General features: G+C 54.1%; 9 protein-coding genes across 9 annotated transcripts; 2 read left to right on the top strand and 7 right to left on the bottom strand.

Moving 5' to 3' along the window:
- Positions 1-119: 119 nt before the first annotated feature.
- W97_06980 (uncharacterized protein) lies at positions 120-3,938 on the bottom strand (the record flags this gene model as incomplete). The annotated part of the gene is made up of 1 exon (XM_007784739.1): positions 120-3,938. One exon carries the CDS (start codon positions 3,936-3,938, stop codon positions 120-122), a length of 3,819 nt encoding a protein of 1,272 aa, XP_007782929.1.
- Positions 3,939-5,268: 1,330 nt separating this feature from the next.
- Positions 5,269-6,038, bottom strand: W97_06979 (uncharacterized protein; the record flags this gene model as incomplete). Its single annotated transcript, XM_007784738.1, has 2 exons — positions 5,269-5,833; positions 5,905-6,038. 2 exons carry the CDS (start codon positions 6,036-6,038, stop codon positions 5,269-5,271), a joined length of 699 nt encoding a protein of 232 aa, XP_007782928.1.
- Positions 6,039-8,342: 2,304 nt separating this feature from the next.
- Positions 8,343-11,420, bottom strand: W97_06978 (uncharacterized protein; the record flags this gene model as incomplete). Its single annotated transcript, XM_007784737.1, has 3 exons — positions 8,343-10,278; positions 10,333-10,913; positions 10,968-11,420. 3 exons carry the CDS (start codon positions 11,418-11,420, stop codon positions 8,343-8,345), a joined length of 2,970 nt encoding a protein of 989 aa, XP_007782927.1.
- A 2,013-nt stretch (positions 11,421-13,433) lies between these two features.
- On the top strand, positions 13,434-14,009 carry W97_06977 (uncharacterized protein; the record flags this gene model as incomplete). Its single annotated transcript, XM_007784736.1, has 1 exon — positions 13,434-14,009. The coding sequence occupies one exon, from the start codon at positions 13,434-13,436 to the stop codon at positions 14,007-14,009; it is 576 nt and encodes a 191-aa protein (XP_007782926.1).
- A 1,901-nt stretch (positions 14,010-15,910) lies between these two features.
- On the top strand, positions 15,911-16,624 carry W97_06976 (uncharacterized protein; the record flags this gene model as incomplete). The annotated part of the gene is made up of 1 exon (XM_007784735.1): positions 15,911-16,624. The coding sequence occupies one exon, from the start codon at positions 15,911-15,913 to the stop codon at positions 16,622-16,624; it is 714 nt and encodes a 237-aa protein (XP_007782925.1).
- Positions 16,625-17,851: 1,227 nt separating this feature from the next.
- On the bottom strand, positions 17,852-18,883 carry W97_06975 (uncharacterized protein; the record flags this gene model as incomplete). The annotated part of the gene is made up of 1 exon (XM_007784734.1): positions 17,852-18,883. One exon carries the CDS (start codon positions 18,881-18,883, stop codon positions 17,852-17,854), a length of 1,032 nt encoding a protein of 343 aa, XP_007782924.1.
- Positions 18,884-19,563: 680 nt separating this feature from the next.
- Positions 19,564-21,432, bottom strand: W97_06974 (uncharacterized protein; the record flags this gene model as incomplete). The annotated part of the gene is made up of 3 exons (XM_007784733.1): positions 19,564-20,138; positions 20,209-20,977; positions 21,031-21,432. 3 exons carry the CDS (start codon positions 21,430-21,432, stop codon positions 19,564-19,566), a joined length of 1,746 nt encoding a protein of 581 aa, XP_007782923.1.
- Positions 21,433-22,401: 969 nt separating this feature from the next.
- On the bottom strand, positions 22,402-24,391 carry W97_06973 (uncharacterized protein; the record flags this gene model as incomplete). Its single annotated transcript, XM_007784732.1, has 2 exons — positions 22,402-23,773; positions 23,853-24,391. 2 exons carry the CDS (start codon positions 24,389-24,391, stop codon positions 22,402-22,404), a joined length of 1,911 nt encoding a protein of 636 aa, XP_007782922.1.
- Positions 24,392-27,535: 3,144 nt separating this feature from the next.
- Positions 27,536-27,760, bottom strand: W97_06972 (uncharacterized protein; the record flags this gene model as incomplete). The annotated part of the gene is made up of 1 exon (XM_007784731.1): positions 27,536-27,760. The coding sequence occupies one exon, from the start codon at positions 27,758-27,760 to the stop codon at positions 27,536-27,538; it is 225 nt and encodes a 74-aa protein (XP_007782921.1).
- Between the last annotated feature and the right edge of the window lie 175 nt (positions 27,761-27,935).

The raw sequence follows: 27,935 nt of genomic DNA, 5'->3' as shown, positions 1-27,935 counted from the left end.
TTGCTCAGAGAGCCCAATGCCGTGCATCCGTGCCGTGGCAATTCCCATTAGTGGCCCTGTGGCTCCGCCTTAGAACCGCCAACGCCAGTCGTACAGTCGTCCCATCGTCAACAGCACCCCTATTTCAGCCCAAACCCCTCACTCTCGCACACAGCCCTCCAAAGCTTCTCCACCAGCTTCCGCCTGCTCTTGTACCGGTAGAGCTGCACCATATCAAAGCAAGTCCTCGCAACGGGAAACCTTTCGCAGTCCTCCCCAAGACAAGTGATCTTGATGACCAGGTTCGTCGCGCCCACTGCCGGAATCCTGTCCGAGCCGGTGATGAAGCTCAGAATCTTGCGCTGGTCCTTTGCGTCCGCCGCGCCAAAGAATTCCCAGAACCATCGGATCACCGGCTCGGTCTCCTCGGGATGCGGGATCTTATGGTTAGAGGCGTCGCGCCAGTTCTCGTAAACAGCGACTGCTTTGATTGAGGCGACATCGAGAGGTTCGTCTGAGCCGCGGACCAGTAATTCGATCTCCTCTGGTCGAAAGAGGGAGAGAGCGTTGCCGCCGCAGACGGTAAAGAAGCCGCGCTTGAAGGGTTCGAACTGGCGAGACACCGATGTGTCGAGAAGGTAGCGAACGTAGAGGTCGACAAACTCTTGTCTGTTCTCGTTCGTGACCGGCCTCTTCGCTCCATTCGGGCACAGAGGTACCTGTGTTACTGCGCCGTACCGCTCGACGTCTGCGACAAAGTCTCGGCAGAAGTCCATCTCGACGTCGCCGTCATGGTCGAGGAGGGCGCGCAGGCCGCGGGCGAGGGCGGGCCGGAACTCGGCGAGATCTTCAAGCGTGTAGTGCAACGGTTGGCGGACAGAGGGCACTGCGGTAGTAGAATTGGGCGCTGATGCGAGCAGCTTCTTGAACGCGAAAGGGGGAAGAGCTACGTCGAGGATGGTGGAGTTGTAGATAGCGAGACCGAGAAGGGCACCGACAAGGAAGTACTGATCGGATGTCTCGAATGAATTCGGATTGAAGTAGCAGAAGTGCGAGTCCTCGTCATATACGAACATGCCGTGATTGGGATCGAAGATATCCCGAACTAGGAGCAAGAACCACTCCTTCCTCAGTCCACCAGCATCGACGCCTTCTTCACCGACAAACTGCACTCGAAGTCCCTTCTTGATCTCCTCTTGACCGCCACCGACCACTTCACTGATGCGGCGAAGACTGTCGTCTACCATGCATTCTCGGCGGACGCGCAGGTGGAAATGCTGCTCCACCTGCCGACTGCTCATGATGCTGTCGAAGAAGGCTTCCCTTGCTTTGTTCTCCATTTGACGCCGGGCGTCGTGTTCCATAATACGGATCTTGGCGCCGATCGATAGGAAGAAGGGATACTGACAGAAGGAGAAGCGACCGCGGCGAGATTCCCAGGCCTCAAAGTCACCAATCAGGTCCGAATAGTCCAATAGCGTATTGTAGAAGCCAGAGGTCGGCAGCAACTGACCGTGGCTTCTGGCTCGTTGGCACGCAGCAAGGCCAGCGCTTGGCTGGCCGGCGACGGACGGCGGAAGTTTCACAGGGTCAGACCTCTTGTTGAAATAGATGTTGTTGGCGGCGAAGAGGAGAGCCATGACCTTAGATGCGACCTTGAGCTGCCAGTCGTCGCTGTACACCATCGGTTCTGGTTTCCCATCATCGGCCTTTTTCAGTGCTGATGGAAACCCTAATGCAGCGTGTAGCTGCGCCGAGGTGCCGCTTGGCCCCATGCTTGTAAGATCTGGCACCAGAGTGCCGCCAAGGGTCTGGCTGTGACTCCTATTACGGCCCTGCTGGCGAGTCAGGCGATAGGTGACAAAGCTGCCGACTAGATCGACCAGCCGACGAAAGTGATTCTCCTCCAACCTCGAGAACCAGGTAATAAGGTGGCGGTGGCATTCGTTGGGGAGGTTCGCCATAAGCCCCAAGATTCTTTTGACGATGCCGGAGTGCTGTCCGACATCCCGCTTGGCTGAATTTGGCTGTCTTTGCGATGGAGATCGACCCGGACTACCAGAACTCTTCGACTGGTCCAGGGCTGCGCGATGGTAGTTCTCTTGACCTTCTGGCCCTAGAGCAAAGCGCGTGGCGTTCGATGGGTACAACAAGGGGTTCGACAGTATGATTAATAGAAATCGGATGTGTTCTGGTTCTTGCAACGGTCGCCCCGGACGCTTGAGGAGGTTCTCCGTAACCTTCAGCAGCGTTCTCTGGGCATGTATTCTGGCTTCTGTAATTTCTTCACTTATGCTATGCAACTCTGCTTCGTTCAGACGTTCAATCTCGGTATCCGATAAGGACGCCTTAACGATGGAGAGCTTGTCGAACCACGAATGACCGGCTCTCAGGATAGTGTCGTACCAAAGCGCAAGGTCTGACCAAGCAATACAGGGCGATCGGGAAGTTACGGTGCGTCGTGGATTATTAACAGTCAACCCACGTCGATGGAACGTTTTATCAGATCGGTTGCGCTCCAACCCGCTCCACCAAGATCCGTTCTCAGCGAAATCACCAAGCAGAAGCGTCTTCGCGTCCAGCTCGGAGAACGGGATGCCAGGGCGTTCAGACTGCGAAAGCTCGACAGCCGGAGCAGCTATGGTTGCTGACCCTTCGCTACGTGTGCGGCCGCCGTTGCTTGGTCGTGCCGTTGAAAAAGACGAGTTGAGGCAATCGAAGCTGCCAAAGCTGCTGATAATGTGATCTTCCAAGGGCTTGAAGACAATTTTGATACTGTCGTGGCGGCGCCGCTGCTCGATCTGTTCGGCCGTTAGCCGTGGACTTGGCTCCAGCGGTAGACCGGGGCTTGGTATTGGTCTCGCGCCATGGTTGTCCCACGATGGGCCCGCAGAGCAGGTAGATTCGGTGGCAGTTCCTGGTCTCTGAATTGGCGGTGGCGGGGGTTTGCGGGTTGGTCTAGCAGGAGTATTCGTTCGAGCATCAATGTGTTCAGCGGGAGCAGGGCTTGGTAATGGAATCCCTGCTGGTCGCCTTCGAGTAGGAGAGGGTAAGGCCTTTGGCGAAGGGGCTAGCGCAGCATCGAATACATTGCGGTCGTCTTCAAGCGCGGGTGGTGATAGTGATATGGGTGGGGTGTCAGGCGCAAAGTTCGGCTTATGTTGCAGCCTCTGTGGTCCGGGAAGCGGCCTAGCGCTCGTTGAAAGCTGGTTCTCTAGGGTATTCGGATCGGCAGATGGCCGTCGTGAAGGAGAGTGGCTCAGCTCGGGCCGTGCAATTCGGGCTTGCAAGTAGTCGGTCAAGCATTTATCGATGATTCTTCTGGCGGTCTCCACAGACAGAGGTAGGGCTGCTTGACGGTCAGTAGAAGTCGTGATAACCGTCGGTTCAAGCTGACCTCTGCGGGTTAGAACAGGGCGCGTGTGTGCCCCTGACCTGCTTGCCGGCTGGGTTGCGCTTTGCTGGTCTTGTCCTATCGAGGCAGCATTGCAGAGACTGGCGGGCTCAAGGTCGTTGATCATAAGGCAGGCTGCGCACCGAAACACGTTGAGATTCTTCGGCCATCTAACCTTGGAGTCGCAGGTCATGCATTTCCCAGTTTCGAGATCTGCATCTTCGGCCTTGTTGGGTGCGTTCCCGCGAGGCATCGTGTCAAATGCTGATCCGTCGGGATCCGCGGTGTGTCCATCGTCTCCCGTCGCGTCCTGATCGAAAGCTCTGCTCAGGTTGCCGCTGCTTTTCTTCTTGCTGAACAAACCGGGAAACGGGTGGCTTATAGATCGGGCATGCTGTCTAGCCTTGGCCGGCTTAGGCTGCGGCTGCGGTGGATTACGGCTCGGCGAATGTAGTGTAGGAAAGGCGGCGTTCGGGCTGTAGTAGGTCGTTGCTGTAGGATTGCGCTCCAGAGAAGAGGCTGGCTGGGGAGTGCCGTGAAGGATGCGGGAGGACCACGAAGGCATTGGAGGTTTCAGATAGGGTAATAGGGTAGCTCATCCGTTGTCTACAAGATAAGTCAGACTTGGCGGGCATCCATCTAGCCGATGGATTTTGGGTGTTCAGCCAGCCATGCAGCGGACTACGAAGCAGTAGTTCATTGAGGAAGCGCTGTTCGGGTACAGTAGGCGGGCTCGGCGGTGGCCGAGAACGGTGGTTGAGTTTTGAGTGAGTTCTTGGAAGTCTCACCCTGAAAACGATGTAACGTTATATGAATGAGCTGACGAGGACATGTGTCGATGGAGACGGTCGTTCCAAGCATGGCTTTCGGCCTTCGGGCGAGGGACGATTTGGCAGCGATACGACGGCTCTACGGACGTCGCACAGCCTTTACGAGGTAGGGACGAGGGACGTCGCTCCTCAGCGGCATCTGCAGGGGAAAACATCAGAAACATCAGCTATTTTCGGCGCCGAGACACCAGGAACAGCCAGGAACAGCCACGAGCAGCCACGAGCAGCCACGAGCAGCCACGAGCAGCCACGAGCAGCCAAGAGGATCTGTCATCTGTCTCCAAGTTGGAAGCGTGAAGGTTTGGAGCGGTGCCCGCTAGCGATCCGTGGCAGAGGCTTGTAGAAATTGGAAGCGTGATGTGGGGGAAAGGGTAGGGCCATGCAGATCCAATTTGCTTGTCTACAACCTCACTCTGGCTGGCGTGTCTTTTGAATACAGTAGATATGCTCTATCCACGATAGCAGGTAAAGCCCGGCTTCCTCTTGGTAGTCACGAGAAGCTCTTGAAGAGGGAATTTTTGCTAAGCTTAATCATACGCCCCGCAAGACAAATAGAGCTCTTCCGCCGTTGGCAACCTTGAACCTTCACCAACCTTACCGTAAGACAGTTTGGGCAACGCTAAACCCGTGTAAACCCAGGTCCTCGTATCACTTTAATCAAACGCGGCACTATCTTGGGTCTTCTTCAAGGAGTATTTCGCTGTTCAACGGTTGCAAGGCTCGCCTCGAGACGTGAAAGAAGTATCTATTAACAACAGTGCTCGAGAATGCCGCCATGGGAATACTGGAACATCACTCAGAAAAAGCATGGAGTAGACATGCAATGTCAGGAAAGAATAGCTTCTAGACTCCAAGACACGCATATAGTACGCTAAAAATTATCCGTCCCGTTGCTCCACCAGAAATGCAAGAGTCCTCTTCTCGGCTCCACCACCCATTCGTTCCGGTCATGTCGCGTTGCGGTCGTAGGCTTGCTATGTGCTTTGATGCTGTACTACCCCCATCTCTTATGTCCGGCCACTCGCTTCGGGCCTTACCACGTGTATATACGGGCAAAACCCCCTTCTACGGATATCCATACCCTGAGTACCCGCCACCATGGCCGTAAGGTCCATATCCCGGATGGATCGGCGGTGTCGGAACCACTGGCGGTGCATTCTGCCTTGGAAAGTGATTGCTATCCCTCCTCTCGCGCCTCGGCCGCTCCGGCGCCGGCGTCTCGTCACGAACTTTCTTCTTCTTCTTCCCCTCTTTCGGGCTCCGCTGATCGTAACCCTGGTCCGCGTATCCAGCCCTCGCAAACGGCGGGTTGACCACCTCTGCGCTCCGGTCGCCGGGCAGCTTCAGCTCCACGAGGCTGTAGAAGTAGTCGAGAACTTCTGGGTACCGTAGCACGGATGCTCGCCAGTCGGCATCGATACCGCGCTTGAGCTCAGCGTGTGCTTCGGCTATCTGGGCTTGCAGCTGAGCCATGGCTTGTGGGTGCAGAGGTGGGCGGCCGGAGTATTGCATGTATATCGCGTAATGGGGAAGTGAGGACAGGTAGGCGGTATGAGCGGCTTTGCGGGCGGAAGTGAGGCGTGTGAATGCGTGTAGGATGTGTATGCGAGAGTGTTCTATGACCCATTCCCTACGACGTTCAAGTCGGCAATGCGCTCTCGGGCGCGTGATACACCTGCAGAGGGTTTGGTCTTTGCTTACCGGATGTGTTTCAGCTGCTCGTCCATGCGCCGACGCTCTGCTTGCTCGACGGCGATTGCAAGGCGCTCAGATTCACATGGACATGTGTCCGGCGGGGCGTAGCAGATTGCACAGCTCGGCGACGGATCGCTCATGTTCGTGGGTTACTCGACGAAACATCCAACGACTAGGAACAGAAAACAATCCTTTGGAAGTGAGGCTGCCACCTCCACACACAGGGAGGAGAGCACCGGAGTTTATGGCGTAAGGTGAAGAGTGATCCCCGGCTTACAGCATAGGCGGGCACCATAAAGAGGGTCGGTGAGGATGCGGGCCTCCATGCTGCAAGAATCTGTTGAAGAGACAAACTACGAAGCAGTACGTATCAAGGAGCGAGTCCGGTGACGCCGTCGCAGTCCGTTGGCAGGCAGCTCTTGTTGTGATTCGCCCCTGTCCGGGTGGTCAAGCCGCTACGGTGAGATTCGTTGTTCCTGCCGCTGGAGTCCTCATGCAATAAGTTGGATGTCACGTGGTGCAGTATGGGCCAACTGCGCCTTCGCCTCCTCACCTTCGAATACTCCGTGACGAAGGAGAAGTAAGATGGGACTACCTAGTATACATGTATACTCATCCCGCTGTGCCCGGACGAGGGTATACACGGCAACAATACTGACGGCAGTGTGCTCTAAAGTCCGTGCGATCGACACCGCAGTTTTCACTCTACCTCCTGAGGGCTTCGCCCTCATGGTGGAATATCTTCATACTCCCAGTATCTATGCAGAAACCCAGGAACAACGCCAAACCCGTAAGTTCCCTTTGACAGCAATGCTTACGTCCAAGCCCTTAGCGATCGACTTGTAGGAACATGACAGCATAAAAGCTTCCGACACTTAGCGGCTGGGATACCCCTATACCAGCGCAGGAGAATGCGACGACGACCATTAGCTGTCGGGACCGTGGTTATCCTAGTCGACGAAAACCACAACCATGCCAAGTAACAAAGACGTAGGGGGTTCCTCGTGGGCAATTACGTTCTTGGTCCTTTCTTAGTCTTCAGGTGAGCAGATGTAGGACACTGGCATCAAGCCTCGCCGAGACACAGCAGTAAGCCGGCTATGACACGCACCGGCGTGCCTGGGGAGTTGACGAACTCCTGCTCGGAAGGCTTATTCTGAGGCGGCACGGTAACTACCGATATTGCATCTTGATAACCGTGGGACGTGAGGAGCTACCAGAATTGACTATTGGGAAGGCGGGAAACTTCCCCGGATTCTAGAGCGATGTTGAGACGGTGGAAGGCCTGCAGAGCAGCGTCCATTAAACCTTAGGGAGAGGGCTCCCTTTATGATCTCAATAGCCTACATATCTCATTAAGCTCTTCTTCGTGTAGCCTGTCTCCTGTATAGGTAGTGATAAGTATACTGTCCAGAACAAAGGACGTCAATAAAGTCGAAGCACCCTTTCCCCCGGTGGACAACTCGAAAGATCCCTGTCGGGTGTGCGTGCTGCGTTATTTCCTCCTGTTACAGTGCGAAGAATACCACTATATGGTAGGAGAGACTGTCATGAGGAACCCATGTAGTCGTAGTCACGTGCCATAAGTGGTTGCAAGCCTTGGTAGCGAGATCTGCCATGTCGTTGTCGACCATCGGAGGCATGCTGTAGCTAGGGCATCACAACGTATGTAGCTGAGGTCGTACCGTGGAACAGATGCTGCGTCCACCCAAGATTCGGAAGAGCGGATTGAGAGGTGACATTCGACATGCCCAAAACGCTGGGGATCACTGCCTGCATAGAACTGAGAGATGAAACATTCGACGCCAACCTCAACTCACCCGAGACCGGCTACCAACTCCTTCCAGTGTGCGATCGTGATCCAAGACAATGCTAAGGGATTTTAGTCCCCAAAGCGAATGACGGTCGAGTCCGCAGGCTGAGACCATTCAGCGGAGACGGGCTGGTCTATGGATGGTCGCTGTGCGTCTGGAACCCGTGGGCAAGCATCCATTAGGGTCCAGAAGCAACAGCAGTCGTTCTACGAAACATTGACGAATTTCCTCATACGGCAGTAACCCGCTTGTCGCCCACGGGTGATAGGTTTAGCATCCATGGTGCAAATGAAGAGCGGCTTGCAGTAATGCGACGCACATCTGCGACGAGCAAGCTGGTTGCCGATCAACGGATGCTCTGGCTCACGCTAGGAGAAATTGATGCTGGAGTCTCAATACCATGGGACAACGACGTGGCCATAAACTCTATCACACGTGCGAAGCGGACCAACAGCGATTCAACACGATTACTTAGAGACCCAGATACCAGCTCCGAGTTTACTATAGCTAGTCCAACCAAGAGAAGCCGGATTCATCAAAAGCGCTCAGCCAAAATATCAACAAGAAGCTATCCATCCATCAAATCGACAAGCCAAACAGCAAAATAGCCAACCACTTTCTACTTCCGCCTCAAGTCCCCTGACCAATCCCCACGTTAGGCGCAGCACTCACGCTCCTCTTCCCCCAAAACCACCCTCCACCCCCACTAGCCGGCGTCTTCGCCTGCGGCCCCCTCTCCGCCGGCGGCGTGGGTAGACTAAGATTCATGTAGCTCTTCCCGCCCTCGCTCGGACTGACTTTGTGACCCAGCCTAGCAATCCCAGGACTCGGAGTCGACACGTCCAGCATCTTCTTCATGCTGTCGAACTTCGCCTTCATCTCCTCGAGTTCCTGTTTCGCGACCGCCTCGCTCGTCTTTGCGTTCACGAGCTCAAGGAGGAGCGCGTCCTCGCTGGCTGGCGCGTGGTTGTCCGTCGAAAGCACCGCTTGGGTGGCGAGGGAGGAGGAGCGTTTGGAGAAAGTCACCTGGCTTGAGCGGGTGGAGGCGGAGCGCGAGAGTTTGAACTCGCGGAGGCCGGTTGTGCTGGGGGTAGAGGCTGTCGTTGTCGCTGAGGTGGTAAGTTCCGCTGTGTCTGAACCTGTTAGACTCGAGAGATCGGGGGTTAACCCGGTTCTCGCACCAGTGGGTCGCAGGCCGTCGCGGCGGAGGTCTTGAATGGTTTTCTCGAGCCGTTGACGCTCGGTATGGCTTTCACGGAGTTGACGACGTGTGTCTTTAAGCTGATCTCGGGCGGTGTTCGCTTCCACGACTTGATCTGAAAGTTGCCGTGACAGGGAGGTGGAGCGAGAAACTTCGTCGTGAAGTTGGTCTTTGGTCCGGGCAAGTGCATCGCGGAGGGTAGCTTTCGTTTCAAAGGCCGAGGACATCCGGGAGTGTCGTGTTTGTGGGAAGTGGTTGTCGAGGGAACAGAGAACTGATGGTACGATTGACGGAATTGCAGCAGATGCACCACCAACGTTTTCTCCATAAGCCGCAGTCCTCCTTCGCATTTTGGGGGGATCAGGCACTGCGCATTGGCCCTCCTTCAGGCGGCCCAATACTGACCGGACAACACGATAGTCATCGTTTCGCTCTTCCCGCTCCTTCTGCAGCTGAGCTGCAAGTAAGGCATGCTCCTGCTGCACGTTGCTTAGAGCCGTGAGCAAGCCCTCTATCTGGCCATGCAGGTCCCGATCGTGGCTTGACACCGTATGCATTATTGAAGGACGCATCGATTCGGTGTGCGATTTGATGGATACGCCGTCCGCGGAGGAATCTCGCGATAGGTCACTGACTTCCGTGATCGGTGTACTGGCATGGCTGGTCGCGCTGTTCGACCCGTTCACCTCCGCAGAGCTGATTGTCGAAGCCAGGCTCTGCCTCGAAATCGTTCGGTTGAGCAAGCTCAGTGGCCTCGAAGGTGTAGTAGCATGCGGACTGAGCGAAGCAGATTTTGTTGACGAATTTGATGGAGTCCACAAACGACCGAGGAATCTAGCCGCAGCCGTTTGAACTCCGGGCAAGAACCCGGCACTGGTGCCATTGTCTTCACTCTGAGCTTCCCTGAAGTTCGCTTCCAGGTTCTGCAGGGCCTCTCGGGTCACAAGGCCAGTCAGGCTTACGAAGTCGTTCACAAGCTCGTCGGCGGACTTGGCGTGACAGCCGTAAGGATCCCAAAGGGCTCGAGAAAGCAGAAGCTGCATTACATCTTCGAACTCCGTAAAGGCTAGGATTCTCCTCTCGTTCCGGCGCATGATTGATAGAGCAACACGCATGACCGTTTCAGATGCACCCTCGGCGAACAGGACGTCGTAGATCCGGAAGAGCATCGGTAGTGGACACGTAGAAGCGAAAAGTGAGAGAAACCATGGCGCCAAATAGGCTGCTTCGACCTGTAATCCGTCAAGATGCGCAGCGAGGTCCGGAAGATGCTGACGGAGGAGATGCTGGAACTGGTAGATGCGAAGATGAAGTCCAGAGAGATCGGGCAGGAAACACGATCGTAGGTCATAGTCTTCCATCAACCTGTAATCCAATCAGTAACAACGACACGTGCCATATTCGTGTCGCCCGACTTACCGCACAAGCACGCAAAATGCCTCCTTATCGCCCATCTGCATGAGCAGAGGTCCAACAAGAAAGCCCAGTCCCTGGCAGTATCCGATCTTTTGGTCATACAAGCTGAAGCACTTGAGGACTCTGCCAAGCATCTCCTGCCCTTCCTTTTCGCGAAACATCTCCACGCCGGGAAAAGTGCGTCCAAGGTCCTTCCCTATGATGTTTTCATAGGGGCTTGGTTCGCCGCAAAGGTTGTCGTACTGAGACTCGATAAGTTTATTCCGAGCCTGAGCCAAGCTGATCCAAGTCACGCCGCGGAGAGGTGCTGGTATGCCACCTCTGATCTTGTTCGCTGTGAGCGTCGGAAGACGCTGTGCGGTTTGTGGGTAGTCCCTAACAAGCGCCGCCCAGAACTCGAGTTCAGTCATTGGAGGGGCAGGTAACAGCGAGAAGCGTGAGGACGGATCCTTAACGAGCTTCTTGAGCTGCTGAATAGACGGCGGACGTGACTGGCCGCGCGCCCGTGTTTTGAGGCCAGACTTGGGATCGGTCGCTAGGGCGTTGTTCTCCTGCTCGAGTCTGGCGAGCAGCAATGCCATCGACTACCGCGCGTCAGCTGAGCCTTCCACAGTGTATAGAGCAACATAAGCCCTCACCTCATCGGAGATGTCATCCATCGGTACTTGTTGCTCTGTCTTCTGGAGCTGCTCCCAATCGACACCAGCGCTGTCCTCAGATGCTGAGCTCTCGCTTCGCGAGCGATCGCCATACACAACAGGCATACCCTCAGCTTCTCTGAGGTCTTTTGCTGGGTCGCCCACATCGATAGTGGTGGTATGTCTGATATCATCGGTGACTGATGTGATTCTTCTAGGGGGCGTAGAGTCTATTCCTCGCGTGATGTCCAGCGAATTGGGTCGTGAGCTGACCGCCTCCTCTTCTAGACTGTGTTTGACAGCAGACTCTTCCTCTAGCTCAACGGCCTGGTTCGCGTCCGAAAGGCTGACGGTGACCATTGAGTCGGTCGGCAATGGTTCGCTGTTGATGTGTTTCCGAGGCGAGCGGCTCGTCGAAGGCCCGCCAGCAGTCTGGAGCTCGTTTTCGCTCATGGTCGGTTGAAGAGGCGGTGATGAGAGCGCTGTTCCGTTTGGTTGCGACTGCATGGAGTGAAGTAGAGCGCTGTATCGGCTTCGTGTAATCCTAGGGATGCAAGGGGCTGGTGAACGGATATCGAACAGAACGTCGCGCTACTTATAACGAAGTTGAAGCTGGTCGGCTCCGCGGCCTCATTCCTTTCGCTCTACTGGCGAAGCTTGCATCGTAGGCGTTTCAAAGGACGGTAGTTCAGTCCATGGAAAGGACTGGCAGTGGGGTGTTTCAGGCGGGCAGAAAGAATGAAGTGTCGCGCAGGAGCGTGGGTGAAGGATCTGAGTGAGTCAATGAACGAATGAATGAATGAGTGAGTGAGTGAGTGAGTGAGTGACTATGATGCAGATACAAAGAGGGTCAGAAGAAAGTGGCAGGATAACTAGGCGGGCAGGTCAAGGCATGGGGTAGAGCGTCTTGGAGATTCAACGCCCTTCAGGAGGCTTGCGGCTACAGTAGATTACGCAGGGATCATACAGGGATCATACAGGGATCAGGGATCAGAAACAAGGGTCGTCGCGGAGGCTAATCGCGTGGTCACGGGACCAGCACGAGAAACTCTGTCTCACCACCAATAACACCCTACAAATGCAATGGTTGGTCCAGCAGGATGGTTATATAGTTATCCATGGTGAGCATTGTTTCGGTAGAGACCACTCGAGCACTGGCTAGGTAATGTCTTGGTCTCAGTACTGTGTTGACGCTGGTGCAGCAATTATCCACATCGAGCCGCTCACGAACATTCAGAATCGAATCGCTCCACGGTACAAACATGACGAAAAGAGCGCTCGACGCATGGATAACCTCGGACTGAATCGCTGCCTGAGGTCGAGCCTCTAATGCAGCGTCCTTGAGTACGCGTTTGGCACTTTCCATCTGCTCGAGCTGGCTGTCTTTCGGCTTGGACCGACGATCCCTTTGCGCCGAGTCGTTCTTCGGCGAGCCCGAGTGCATTAGCACTGGCACTAGTTACCAAATGCTAGTGACCGTTGGAGGACACGCGGGCTGCTGCAGGGCTGGACAGAACTGGTTGCTTCTTGCAGACAGAATACTCTTACTGCCGTTTTTCGTATCCTATGGCTACAAAAGGGATGAGAAAAGATTGGGCACGGGCGATGCTTTAAAAGACAGCGCCCTCCCAAAAGCGCCCGATGCAACGCCCAGCAGCATCTAAACCGCCATGAGCTGGATGCCGTCCTGTCCTTATGATGCTGCAGGGACGCTCTCCACGCTTGACAGAAGAGCACAATATGCAAGCCACCAAAAAACGCACGGCCGAGGGCCAATTGTCCCTGGCCTTGCAGCCAGCGTCATCGTCGTTCGCACGAAAGCACCTGGACAGCCCCGGAGCATCGCGTGGCAGGCCCCGCATCTGGATGATCAACCGCGCAGGCAGTCTCAGGGTCCGGCTATGAAGAAACATGAGACTTCTCAACGAAAGGGACTGCCTTTGCCTGGGTGCTCTAAGTCTGCAAGGGGAATACGAGGACCGCGCCACGCAGTGCAGCTGCTTCTGACGTCTTCCTGCGCAGCACTGCCACCCGTCACCGAACCATGACGGTGCCATAGACCGGACGAAGAATGGGCGGTGGGGAGGGTTTACCAAGACTATTAGCACCTTCTTACGCCGATCCTTGGGCCTCCGGTGAAATTGACGGTTCACGCCAGCACACGAAGCTCTTTCCTCTCTCAACCCACGTACACACAACTCATAATCAACCACGAAGTGCAGTCCGCAGCGTGTCTTCCGTCTCGTTCTGTCCCGCCCCGTCTCGTCTTGGTATAGGTATTGTTGATGCACACTGAGTACATCGACGCAAGCTCCAGCGCCAGCTACAAGCTGGAGGCATGGCATCCGCTAGTATGATCTCACCTCTTTGTACACTGTGTGTTTCATAGCTTATGCTATCAAAGCCGCGAATCCGTCCTCCAACCTTCCAGAGCCACTGAATCAACATGCCACGCTAGGCATCGAGATGACCGAGCTCGTCAGTCAACCACCCTTACACAGGGTCGACACCAATGCGTCCGGGAGCGCATCCGCCGACACTGCTGATTCCGCAGAGGCCGTACAAAGCGCGTGGGGTACGATACAGGCAGTGAGCACCGAGCCAACATCCGCAGGCTTGAGTCAGCCACCACCCGAAGACGACGCCAAGGACGATGGCGGAAGAGAAGCTGCGCCGTCTACGATCTCTTCTGTTGCAGCCTTCCATGGGAGCAGTGGAGAGTCAGACGATGCCTCGACCATCGGCGGCAGTGCCATCGACACGGACACAAACAATCAACACCAACTGATCGAACACTCGGTAGGATTCGTCGGCGGGGTTTTCGAGACCGAGGCGATTGGCAGTGGCCAGGCCCCTGGACCCTTTGAAATCAGCGACGATGAGATAGATACGGAAGGCATGGCCGGAGATACTGCTAGACCCTCATCCGAGGTGGAGGTTACTGGACGTGAGCTACAGGCAGTGCCACCAGAGGAAAACCCGATAGGTACGACGGGGATCCCTACCGGGTACGCTCCCGCGGCTCGTCTGCCCAATGGTTAGTCCTTCCACTCCCTCAGTCGAGACTTCTACTAACAGCGCCGGCAGACTCAGGCCACTCCCTCCGCCGTCGGCCAACGGCTCAGCAGGACAATGGCTCCCGGCTCGCTGAAGAAGGGCGAGCATCGGAGGTAGCCCACACCAATGGCAACGAACAGCTGTCGCCTTGCCGTAGAGCTGTGATAGCGTTCTTTGCACTCGTGGGAATTCTCAGCATTGCTCTCACTGTCTGGCAGCTAACTTGTCGAGTATCGTATAATTCAATCGCTGCCAAGCGCTGGCTGGCTGGCTGCACTGGTACTGCATTCTTATCGGGGGCGGGAATGATGATAGCATATCCGAAACCGTTACTGGAGATCTTAGTCATGGGCATTCTGGTTATGAGCGTTGGCGGATTGTTCATTAGGGAGGTTGCCTTGGAGAAGACTGTCCAGCATGTTGGATGATGATCATATCAAGCCGGAGGTCCTTTTGCGTTCTGTCTTCTTGGATCTTTTGGATTGAAAAGTGTGCCGTCACTGGCGCATCGATGCAGCCGTCCGGCTTGGGTTCTCGTCACCGCTGGCACTCTATAATAGCATATAGATAGATATTTCAACGCCAATTGCATTAAACTTGCTCCCTCCAAAACCATGAGCCATCCCGCTCTAGTAGCCGGCATCACGGGTGCGAGGCGGCGGAAAGCATCCGGTTTCTCGCTACGCACCGGCGCCCCCTTCCGCGGACGATCAAACCACAACTTTGTTTTACCCATTCACTGCAGAAGCACACCGTATCTACCTGCTGGACTCGCGGCTCTGAGACGACATGAACAGCGACATCCATAAATCTTCCCCATCGGCGGAAACAACGGCGAGTTTCAACAGGTTGATCAGCCCAGCGCGCCAGCTAATTCATCATCAACAGCCCACTTTACATTGAGCCTGAACCGGCTTCGTCGCCAGCCATGTGCACATGTGGCAAGAGGTCAGACTTACCCGGATCGTCGTATTCTCTATGCCCACTCTTCGCCGTGTCGATCGACAGACTATTACCGGCGGGCGTTTAGTCACTTTACGAATGATAGGATATTTACAATTACTGAAGAAGCGGCGGCCGCCTGACCACCATCTAATACCATCAAGAAACACTAACATACGATCTATGTGATTTACATCTGAAACTTCCATTGATTGAAGATGTACCTAATGAGCTAGTCCATCCATAGGCACCGAAATACTTGGTTGAGAGCCTGAGAAGCCTTATAGTCGCGCGCCGTTAAGCGGCCGCTTCCTCCGTAAGTTAACTATACCCTCTTTCGTAGCGGAAGTGGTCAAGTGTCCCATCGCTATCAAATAGCTCAAGTCTTATCATCCGTTAGAGAAGGGGCATGCGCGTCCAGCATACGGTCAACAAGAGTCTTGTTGTTAACCCACAGATACTTGCTTAAGTCGTGCGTATACTTCCCAACCCGATCCGCCGCTAGCACATCGTTCTGGGCGTCTCAGTTGGCAACCGCGTTCAATGTCGTGCTCTATAGAAGTTACAGTACCGCATTTGAAGAGCACTAATCACTGTGTATAAGGGGCTACGGCATGTGAAAACCCTTAGTGAGCTGACAAAGACAACAATGAATGGCAGCGAAGCTAACCGCGACGACAATCAGGCACGGCAATACTCAAACCTCGTCAAACAACAAAGGCCTTGTCGGCAAAGACAATAGGATTGTCGTTTACTTAGCCTTCTTCGGTCCCAGGTTTTTGACCTTCTCTTCTCTTCCTCGACTTTTCCCTTCAATCTCATTTTTGAAGCGTTTCGAGTCAACTCCGCGCGCTGGCGCACGACGTCTAACGATTTTAATCTCGTGCTCTCTTTCTCAAGCGTCTCTTTCTTTACATTCTCTCGCTCCCACGATCGCAGTCATCATGTTAGACGAAACACATCTGGTATCAACGAATTTGTCAGCCTCAGACGTGCCTGAGGCTCAGCCATCCCAAGCACCTCCCTCAACGATCACTCCGCAACTTCAAAACGTGGTCGCAACCGCAAATCTCGAGATTCGCATCGACCTTAACATAGTCGCCCGTCAAGCACGCAACGCTGACTACAAACCGAAGCGGTTCACAGCAGTTGTGTTGCGGATCCGCGAACCCAAGGCCACCGCGCTCATTTTCGCGTCCGGCAAGATGGTCATCACTGGCGCAAGAAGCGAACTCGACGCCAGGCTTGCGGGCCGCAAGTTCGCCAGAATCGTCGCGAAGTGCGGCTATCACCCGAAGTTCCTCGACTTCAAGGTCCAGAACATTGTCGGCAGTGCGGATGTGGGCCACTGCATTCGGTTGGAGGGCGTGGAAAGACACATTCGCTTGGAAGATGTGGACAAACCCGTCAACCAGAGAAGGGGCGCGGCTTACGATCCGGACATATTCCCCGGGCTCGTCTTGCGCTGGATGGATCCGAGAGTGGTCTTCTTGGTGTTCGTTAGTGGTAGAGTCGTGATTACGGGAGCGAAGACCCGTGAACAGCTCTACGAAGGATTCAGGAAGGTGCTGCCGTACCTGAAGTATTACGTGATTGAAGGATTGGCCCAGCCGGTAAGAAAGAAGAAGAAGAAGAAGAAGCAGCACAGCCAGGACTGAGAAGCACGCCCCTGATTGTTGGTTCAGCCGGTCTGAAGCAGCGCAGAACTTGGGCGCTCAGAGCCTTTCGCGTGTCTTATTGTGGACACGTCCTTTCGGGCTCACGCGAGTGGGAAAGTGCTTACCGCGAATGTAGAAAGTCGGGGCTGCATCGACCACAAAGCTCCCTTCACGATCATTGTAATATACCAGAGTACGGTCTAAATAGCTGGCTCAACGTTCATTGTACTATTTTTCGCTCTTGAAAATTTACTTTAGCGGCTGAACGTGGATTATTGTATAAAATTCATGGTGAACGAGCGCTAGGCTGCCGTCGCGGCGAGGCCTTTTCCTCGTTCGACTGCGTCTCAACCTGTTTCTCAGCTGTAGTGTTACGGACCCGCGAATCCAAGGCCACTGCGCTAATTTTTAGAACTCCCGGCGTGTAAGCCCGACTTGTGAGTTTAGAAGACGCGATGCCCCCAAGCCCGCTAAAGCAGGCGAGGACGAGTCAACGCCAGACGCGCCTCGCAGCATACGACCATCCGATGTGCAGTCAAGCCGCCAGATCGATCATCGGGATACACTAGATCGTAGTAAGCACTGCCCGAAGAGATTGCCGTTAAATAAGGAGTTTCCCGACAAACAACTCGACAAACTGAACGCGACTATCGAAAGGGGTGAGAGGGACTCAGACTTCACTCAAGTAGTCGTCGAGCAACCAACTGGGCCTCGTCAAGTCGCCGCCAGGCTACTTCTACGGCAATGATGCCGTCTTACTTGGCTAGTGGAGAAAGTACTTCGGTCGAACCTTTGAGTGCCTTCAACCCTGTCTCCAATCTATCAGCTATGGGCAACCGCCATGAGATTTTGCGTGGCCCAACTACGTATATGGAATGCCCCATCCGCCGGAGCAAAGACCAGGGCCAAGTCTTCGAGGATTCAGGAAAGTGCTACTGTATCTGATGTATTTTGTGATTGGAGGAATGGCCTAGCCGGTGAAGAAGAAAGAAAATGACTGGTAAGGGCCATCTGAGAAGTCCGGTGCTGTACAGAAACCCAATCGTGGTTCTAAAGGTGGACAGCCTAAGTACACGGCCTAAAGATCGAAGACACCTCAGGCGATCGGTGCACTAAAGAGCTAACTGATGAGCATCGTTTGCTCTCTGTCACATGAAACCATCTAGCTGCTCCATAATGGACAGAATCATGAGACTAGTTCACTCGTAAATCTGGTATGCTACGAGCCTACGGCTTCTTGGTGACATGCACAACAATCTTTCCCCTCGCCCTTCCCGTCTTCAACTTCTCGAACGCTCTCGGCGCATCCTCGTACTCAAAGATGGAGTCAATAACCGCCCTGATCTTCCCTTCCTTCATCAACCTCCCAATCTCCGCAAGATCATCATGGCTGTTCTTCGCGACGAAAAAGTGATACGGCCGTTTCCCTCCTCCCAAGAAGCTCGGCAGTAGCATATTTGAGGCAACAGTCGCAGTGCCACTGAAACTCATAGGTCCCCCAACCTGTTCAAATATGCCTTCAGGCTTGAGGAAGTTGGCTGAGTCTTTGTAGAGGTTCAAAGGTGTGCCGGCGTTGTCGACCACGAGATCGAAGATCTGGCCGCGGGCTACCAACTCTTGGTATACGTCGGTTGTCTTGTAGTCGATCACATCATCCGCGCCCAACTCCTGACATAGGGACACGTTGGGCGCCGAGCAGGTTGTCGTGACGTGACAACCCGCATTTTTGGCGATTTGAATGCCGAACGTTCCGACGCCTCCGGAACCGCCGTTGATGAACACCTTGCTGCCTGCCTTGACATAAGGTACGATGGATTGGTACGCAGTCAGGCCCGCGGTCCCAATTGCGGCCGCATGGTCCGGGTCAACGCCATCAGGTAGGCTTGCACAATCCTCGTGAGTGACGACGACATATTGGCCCAGGGTACCAAACTTAGTCGGCTTTTCGAGCTTGCCGAAGATAATCTCCCCAATCCTGACACTATCGACGACTGTACCGGTGGCAACGACACGGCCACAGTAGTCCAGTCCGGGGGACGCAGGAGTGGAGATTAGGGCCTTTGCAACGAAGCCGAGCTCAGGCAACTTGGCGTCCGCTGGGTTGACCGACATACTAATTACCTCAACTAGTATCTCGTTCTTGAAGAGCGGCTGCCGTGGCTGGGGGGCATTGAGATTCAGCTGGAGGTTCTTCTCTAATCCGCCGGTGGCACTGGAGTACAGCCACGCTTTCATCGTTGCGGGTTGGTGAGAAGCCATGATTCGCTAGCTGATGTACAGTGCTTCTTTGCAGAACTCAATGGCAATGGTACAACTCGTGGTTGAGCGATGTGTACGTTTGTGTCTTATGGAGAAGTGGAGCATCATCGTTTGACCTACCCCGGACGAGGGTAATTTAGTCCCTTGGTCCGTGCTGTGGCCCGCAAGTGGTTTGTGTTGAAGGGCCCCTCCTGAAATCCTATGGCTGCTACTTGCTCGATACCAGATTCACGGCTGAGCTGGACTTGTAATCATATCAGAGGTTTACAACGATACCGGTCTTAGGTGATAGAGACCAAGGTTTGCTTGGCATCATCAGGCTTGAATACATCGAACATCTGAGGTGCCTTAGGTCTACAAAATTGCGTTTGGGTCATCCGGCTTGAAGTCCGCGAGCGTCTTTCGATGCGGAGATGTGTTGTCTAGAACGAAACTTTCATCCTCTTGCAATCCACCTACTCACCCATTGCATATGTGAGCAAGGTCTTAAGAGTAAATTCAGTATACGTAAACTTATTTGTCGAATGTAACTCACGATCACCACAAGCAGCACACGTGTTAGCACAACTAGACACACCTGCGAAGTAAATGCGAACTGTTAATTGTAGAACATAATATATTAGTGAGTCTGCTAAGGGCATGGCAGCTATATACATGCCCTCAAACAAAACGGTAAGGAATCATATCCTTCCTTCCTCAGCAATCTTCTCCTGGCTAACCTGTCCCTCATGATTCAGCGTAGCAACAATCTTGCCGCTCATCAATTCGTCCGTGTTGGGTGCAAAGAATGTCAAAATAAGCGCAATGCCTGTGAAAGCAATCGTGCTCAGGTACACCGTGCTGTACGCATCCGCATTCGCCTCCTGGTACGCCCTAGTGCCGATAGCAATTATCTCCGCCGTAACACCAGGGACCGCCGCAAATGCCTCCGCAGTTCCTACTGTAAACGCGGAAAGGAAGTCCACTACACTCGTCGCTGGAAGTCCGGCACTGACGATTGCAGGTGGGACTTGCGTGGAAACGGTTTCTGTGAGACGATTTGTGAGGATCGAAACGTAGACGGTGGTCAGGATGGCGCAGATGCCTGAGCGCACGGAACCCGCGACACCGCCTGCGACTCCGATTTCGCGCTGATCGTGGACCAGTATGGTGGCATTGGCGAGGCAGATGGTCTCATTCCAGCCGATGAAGAAGCAGCCGATGTAGATGAGTGCAATCTGAACATTTTTATTATCGGGCGTACACGTTGCAGCGCCTACGGGGCAAGAAGGTTAGCGAATTGATCTAAGGGCCACCGGAGAGAAGAGAGACGAGTCAGAACTTACAAGCCAGGAACAGACCGCCAATGGCAAAGACCACCATGCATTGATACCTCGTCTTCCCGATCTTCTTCGCGAGCACTCCGCAAAGGACCTGGCCGCTAATGATGCCCATGCCGACAATGACAGAGACCGCTCCGACATACATCAGGTTTCCGCCACCATAAAGCACAGCGACTTGCAGTGGCCAGATGATGGCGAAGGCGTAGTAGACACCTGCACCAAGTCCGAGCAAGACAACAGCCGCGGTCCAGCGCATGCTTTTGAAAAGATGCATTGGAATCAACGGCTCCTTGGGCACATAGATCTCGTAGAGAACGAAGATTACCAGGACGATGATCCCAACGACGATCGGAGCAATGGTCGATGCAGATTTCCATGGATATATGGAACCGCCAAAGCTGAGCCCGAGAAGGAAGGAGACGAAACCGCCAGCGAACAGGAGAGTCCCGAGGTAGTCGAAGTTCTTTACCCAGTACATTTTGCTGTCGATGTCGCGTTTGTGCTTCTCATGGAAGGTTGGTGGGTAGTAAAACAGAACCCAGCAAAGAAGAGCGAGACTGTTGACGGCAAGTAGAAGCCAGTATGGTCCGCGCCAACCGACGCGGGGGTAGTACGTAACGAACGCCGTTGCAATGACGGGACCCATACCGGAGCCGGGTATACAGAAGATGTACAAGAAAGCGTTACCCATGTATCTGTACTTCATGGGAACGAGCTCGCCCATGACGAAATGGAAGGAGAGTTGGGTTGCTGTCGCGATACCGAGCAGTACCTGAAAATATGTTAGTCTCCCACGTTGCAGCAGCGCTAACCTGGACGACCTACATTCCCACCAATGAGCATCGGAATACTCGTAGCGGTAGCACAAACAATAGAGCCCGCCACAGATATCACACCACCGCCTATGAAGAACCATCGACGTCCGAAAATATCACTCAAGCGGCCGACAGGTGCCAGACAGACGGCCAAGCAAGCATTGTAGACCAGCGAGACCCAGGTGAACCGAGGATCCGGACCAAGATCGTTATTGATCTGTGTGAGGATGGCTGCAGCGTAGCCAAAGGCGCCTACGCCGCACATCAACCCGAGACCTGTGGCCAGCATGGACCCGAGGAAGAATCGGCTGGTGAAATAGCCTTTGGGTAGAGTGGCCTCATCGGCCTCAAACCCAATGATCTCATCGTTGTTGGCACTAATATCGGACGCGAGGGTGTCCGTCTTCTCCATCTCTTGGTGTTCGACAACGGGCTTGATGTCCATAACCGTCGCCGTGGATGGAAAGTGAAGCCTTGGAGAGCAGGCTTGGGGAAGAGGAGGGGAGATGGAAAGAGAAGGCGAACTGATTGAGACGGAGGTACGGATAGACAGAACTCAGATAGAAAGTGAAAGCGGCAAGGATGCTTTATCTCGTCGACGTGGATACTCTGGATTGTGGGGGAAGATAGTATCCGACAGAGTGGATGTCAGGCAACCCCTGGAAGCTGTGCCTTGACTCGGATCCCCCTGACCTTGCACGCATTGCAGAAAGCAAGCCATCGCTGCATCCATTCAGACCTGTCAGATCTAGCCCTAAGGAAGCTCGAAAGGGAACAATCGCATGGACCGGAACATCTCAAGAGTCTGGATGCACTGCAGCTGGCCTCTCGCGTGTGCTCGGATGGAGACCGATGCCCTGCACGAGCGCCACGTGGAGGTGAATCCGGGGAAGATCACGCCCCAAAAGCCTGAAGCGGGCTAGATGGCACGCGGATGGCTTCAGCTGTCATGGAGTAAGCGAGTTTGCATGAGGACAAATTTGGGGTGAGCTCGGCTTGCTGCCGGACGCTCTCAGCACGGGTGACGTTCTCCGTCCGCTGTCAATTTCGTGTCAACCACGTGCGCTTCAAGAGGATGGACTGAGCTTCGAGTTTAGCATTCAGAATGGACGGTTACCCCGAAGGGTGACGTTACAATCCCAATGTTTAGGACCGTGAGTTCGTAGGGAGGTGTTGAGGTGGCAGAGTTATTGGATGGTTGGATCACGTGATGAATCCGTACGTGCTCTCAAACTGACAGCAGTATAACAAAGCAGTGGATTGGCTTTGGAACGTGATCGACCATGATGGTAGATATATGCTAGGCTCTCATAACAAGAACCCTCGCCTATAGAACTCTTAAACGCCGAAAACCTGTGGTTCTACACCCACAACTCGGACCTCAGATTCTGCCTCTCCTCAGAAACTTTGTTGGGATGTCCACATGCTTCGCCCTCAAATACTCGCAGACGTTCTTTCCCAGGGTATCGTACGTTGAACAAGCATTGAAGCCTCTGTCCAGATGATCGACCAGCAGGAAGTGCACCGCTCTAATGCCAGGAATCTCAAACCTCTCCACCACACCACCGTGGTATTCCAAATCAAGCATTTGCTTGATCTTCTCAATAGTGAGTAGCGACCGCAGCCAGTCCCACTCGTCGTCGTGCCGCACGAAGAATCCGGTGTTTGCATCTGATGCCTTGTCACCGGATCGGCCCATAGCGATCCAGCCAAGCGGACCGCGGACCGTAGGACCAAAAGAGTCCAGATCAACGGGTTCTTTGGTATCGTAGCTCCACTGCCTTGTTGGGTAGTCGATCGTGTTAGGCGCAACTGGGATGTCTACAGCCTTGTCTTGCCACGGCAGGTATGCTTTGTGTTCAACGTCCTTCTGCGGCAGTAGCGCAACCCAGTACTCGTAGTACTCCTTGCCTTGGCTTTGCCGCTGGTCGTTGCCTAGCGATGCGCCCGGGCATGATTGCAGGAAATTCTCCATGCACATACGGTTGAAGCCCGGTACATCCAGAGTACCCTTCGAAACAAGATTCGGGTCCTTGGTCTGAATGAATATCCTGAAATCGACTGTTGCGATGTCCTGATTCCGCGGGTTCTCTGGGCAGTAGCCGTTGAGCATGAACTTGAGGCAGTGAATCTTCTTCATGTTCTCCTCGCCGATAGAATAGCGAATCTGCCTCTCGGTCCATTCGCACTTGTCTTCGAGGTCCAGGCCGCAGATGTAGTAGTGGAACTCAGCTTGGTAGCCGCCGAAGGCTGTGATACCGACCTTGGTGAACACTGGCGGTGCTTGCCCTTTTACACCGGACACAAGAACACGGTCCTTGCCTACTTGCTCCATCTTCACGCCCTCAAGAAGCGCAACAACATCCGAGCCGAAGTAGCGAGGTCCTTGAATTTCGTACAGTAGCTGACTTGTGCATGTCCCGACGGACATCTCACCACCGGTACCAGGCTCCTTGGTCATCAGCACACTTCCGTCGGCGTTAACTTCGCCGATGGGAAAGCCGATGTTCTCACAGTTGTCCATCAGATCCTTGAAGCCAGAGTAGTAGCCGCCGCAGACGTAGGCCGAGCATTCGAGAAGATGGCCTGCAATGAGTGCGCCAGCGATGGAGTCGAGATCCTTTTCACGGTCCCAGCCGTGCCACCACATTGCTGCGCCGATCACGGGAGCGGCATCAGCTACTCGACCGCATATGACAATATCGGCACCATTGCGTAAGCATTCTGCAACGCCAGCACCGCCAAGATAGCATCTGTAGCATGTGAGTCAGTTTGTGTTCGAGGAAGAGACGGTTTCTAAAAGTGCGGGAGTGGTTAAAGATAGGAACTTACTGCGCGCAGATGGGATCAAATCCCCACTGATCAAACGTGCCGCCAGTGCAGATGTTTTCGAACTTCTCCCCCTGCTTCAGCAGTCTGTTCACCACGTCCGTGACCTCATCGCCTCCAACCCATCCCACCTTCAAATCCAGTCCTTCGTCCTTGATCGTCTTCTCGACCAGCTTGGCCAGCTTCTCAGTATCGCTTGCTCCCGCATTTACGGCGATCTTGATCCCCTTCTCCTGGATTGTCGCCAACGCTGGACGCAGATTCTCCATGAAAGTTGGATCGTATAGGCCCGCAGCGTCCATGACATTGTTCTTCTGATTGGAGACCTTCTCCGCTCCGTGGAGGGTCATGGTACATTCGGACATCCAGTCACCGATAATGCAGTCGACATCGCAAGCTGCGAGGGAAGCAAAGGCGCGTTGGCGGTCGCTGAAGCCGCCGCTGGCGCCGGCAATACGTATGGCGCGTTTCGAGTCGCCGTTCGTGTGACCATTGGCGGCATCATGAGTGCCGTTGGGCGTACCGTTAAGGATGGGTGCCATGGTGGTGGCGGCGCTCGTCTTATGATTGCTGCTGTGAATTGGAGAGCAGAAAAGAACAGGAAGAGAGAGTTGAGTGGACGAGGGAGATGTAATGTTATGGTCCAGTGCAATCGTCAAGAACAAGGCCTTACATATAGCCTCATATGCTAGTCCTTACCTCTTTTGCTCGGGGGCCGATCTAGCCGCGAGCTGCACATCGATGCAGGGTGGATGTACAAATCCGCCGGCTGGCTCGGCCATTGCGTCCGTTCCAGTGCATCTGGCATCGGCCGCACCGCACGCTATCGTCGCTGATGGACGGCGGGGTAGCGGCTGTAGCAGAGCACACCAACATGATTCAGGGTTGGGCGATGTGGAGCAGTTGTCAGTCGTGTCAGTGTCAAGAGAATCTGGAGGTTGATCCGGGTCGGTTTGGAAACCGACGTTCCCCGGTCCCCGCATCCGACGCTCGGGTCATGCCGCAGGGCTGATCTTAGACAAGTCTCGTGATCTGATGTGACTTCTGAACTGTGTGGAATCTGAACAGGATGTTGAACAGGATGTTGAACCGCACTCATCGCACCAATGCCTGGTACGGCACCAAGTGTCAGTGATATGACAGTGTCCTTCATTTTCGAATCCTGTTATACATTCACATTGGTGATACATAGTCATCAACAGATATCTGCGCTCGCCTCATCTGTAGCCGAGTCCTCGCAAGACCTCGTCGAACCAGCGACAAATGCTCCCAGCTTCGTAATGCACTGAACCCCATCCGAATAAAGGCGTCGTTCTGGGTTTGCGGAATGAAAGACAACGCTTCATTCTGATAAGTAATGAGAAGCATACACATGGTTGCGTACGTGCTGAGGTTCCCAGCCCGGTCAGCATCCGAACAAACTCTCCGGCCAGGTTTCGTGGGTGTCACTTACGCCCATATACTGAATTGCAGTCCCAAGTGCCGATTCATCAAGAGTTCTTGGGCTATTTCGCTGCACAGAACGCAGTACTCGATGCAGTCCTGTGTCTCTCTTTTAGCGTGACCCAGTTGCTCGCTCACTTGATCCTGCTCGATCGATTCATTCATGCTGTGCTCAAGCCACTGTAGCGCTGATGGCCATAGGATGACCGCGTTTAGTGCGCTGAACTGCACTCGAAGGAAAGATTTGCGGAGGTCGAAAAGAGGGGCGCCGTCAAGGGGGAAGCGGATAGGCGGCGGCAGATGTTCGTACCACTCGACGGCTTGCTTGCGGAGCTCTGTCGCCACTACGGGTGCGTATATTACCTGGCCGACTAAGGACATTTAGTAACGGGCTGGTCCGCCTTCTAGTCAGAGATGGGTGCGCAATGCATACCTCGGTAGCCAACGACATCGAGTGTTTCTGTAAGCAGTTTCCTGAGCGATGCCTGAGCTAGGAAGTAGAAGAAGGCTTCTTCTTCAGTCTCCGTAAGAGGTAGGGGGACCACTTCGTGGAATTGACGCAGGCCGATTGGATGGGTCTTCAAGATAGACTCTAGCTCGCTAGACACGCGTCAGCCTTGACATTCTCCAGTCGTGGTGGCCCTATGAGCAGAGTAATGAATTTGTGGATGAAGGCAGCCTTGGGCTCCTCTCGGTTTGCTGGGCCCAACCATGCGCGGGCCATGAATCATTCCCCGAGATCTTGGTGCACGGTCGCCAGGCTTGGCGCGATGTCCAGCATGTTTATTACGCTGCGGGCTGGCTGGGGTCGTGCCTGCAGAGACAAGACCCACGCCAGTCGCCTTCCACGTAGCTGGTCCGAGCTACGAAAGGAGGAGCATCTTCACCTTCTCAACTTCATATACGTCCATCCGTATTGAGAAGCCGGATGATAAGAGGTTGTGGCTTGAGGAGGGTTTCGAAGCCTTGAGACTGATGAAGAACGAGAAGACTTACTGTACCAGAATCGAACAAATCCAGAAGATGCGATGAAAGCTTTCTTTTGCTGGTCTCTCCATCCGCTTGAAATAACCCGAACTGAGGATATGCATGCAATCGCGCGCGATCTCAGTTGTAGCATCCCACGCAAGAACAGGCCGTACTGCTAGGTGGAAATAGGAGCTACTGCACTGTCAACATCCTTACCATGGGTTTCAAGCACCATTGCGCTTACGCATAGAGGAGTCGGCATTGAAGGACTGTGATATCTCTTCTCGTACGAGGAGCCAGACGATGTAGAATTCGACTTCCGTGCCTGAAGTAATTTAAGCCTGATAGGAACTCCGCTATAGACAGCTCATGGAACGAAGTCCCCTTGTCCTCAGAAATGCAACCGATAGCAAATGCGAACATCGTGAGGCAGTTTGACGGGTTGGTCTCCAAGAAATGGCCGGCTTGAGCAATCTGTACATGCTGGACCAGTGCATCCGGCTCGATCAGAGGATACCACTGCAAGTAATTCTTAACAAAAGATTGCTGCAGCCTCCAGGTTATCCTTGAGCTGAGTTCAGGATCCGGGGTGGTATTGGCGTCCATGGCAGCATACAACTGCTCTTCTGCGGTCATTTCGTCATCATAGAAATTTTGCGTATCATCCCAGCTGTCAAACTGAATATAATATGGGCTTGTGAAACTGATAAAGGACGGCCGTGCAGTAACAGCCTCGCCAGCGGTCTGTCGAAAAGAGAAGTCATAGTGCGGTACAGACAAGGTGTGCTGATAGTAGCTTCGCCAACCGTCTGCATACGCTCGAGGCCTTAGTGTTAGTGGCCCGCTGGATGCCTGGTTTCAGATATCGTCAGTGCGACCCAAACATATGAATCCATTCACCACCAGGTACAGATCGTATCATGAAAAGATCACGACACCTTGAGAGCCTGGAGCATACTGGATCGGAGCAAAGATGAGGGATAAGACTTACTTCTCCAGCTCTACTCTGGTAGTCCACGGAGTGTCTTGGGATAGATGAAATGGATCCGGGAGTACCGATGGTCTCTGACCTTGCGGACCCAGGATGAATGCTATCTTCCAATCGCGCCAGTCGCTCTTCGATTCGCACGAGTATATCAGATGCTGCTGTAGCTCTGAATAGGTACCAGAGTGGCGGATCAGTGAGTGCTGTTATTATATGGTAATACCGCATCACCGGCGACACGTACCTCTCAGGCGGATTCTGCTGCCGATACACACACTCGATACCGGACTCAGTACAGAATCCGCATGGCCTCTTCGCATCGCATCGCGTCTTCCTCAGCCGGCAAACCTCGCACTGTCCGCTTTTCAGCCTCCCGGTCCGGTCGCGCTTCTTGCAAGAGACATACTGCAACAGCGACTCGCTTTCTTGGATAGTTGCGCGCCGGGTTCAACGCCGCATCGAGCTCGTCAAGCTCGTCCACAGAGTCCTTGCGCTTCGAGCGCCCGTCGGGCATCCTTGCGGTTGCCTGCCCCTACATGGACCTTCCGGAGTGTGTTCTGGACCATTCAAAAAGAGGTCATCAGTCATACTTCGTGGGCGTGAAGTGAATGCAAAGACCCATACCCGCGACGTTGTAGCTCTCCCCATAGTCCCACGAGCCTGAATCTGGGGTAGAGTAGAGTAGCATG

Source organism: Coniosporium apollinis (genome assembly GCF_000281105.1).
Source record: "Coniosporium apollinis CBS 100218 chromosome Unknown supercont1.35, whole genome shotgun sequence".
Lineage (NCBI taxonomy): Eukaryota > Fungi > Ascomycota > Dothideomycetes > Coniosporium > Coniosporium apollinis.
The sequence above is the reverse complement of the archived record's forward strand: the minus strand, read 5'-3'. Positions and strand labels throughout refer to the sequence as shown.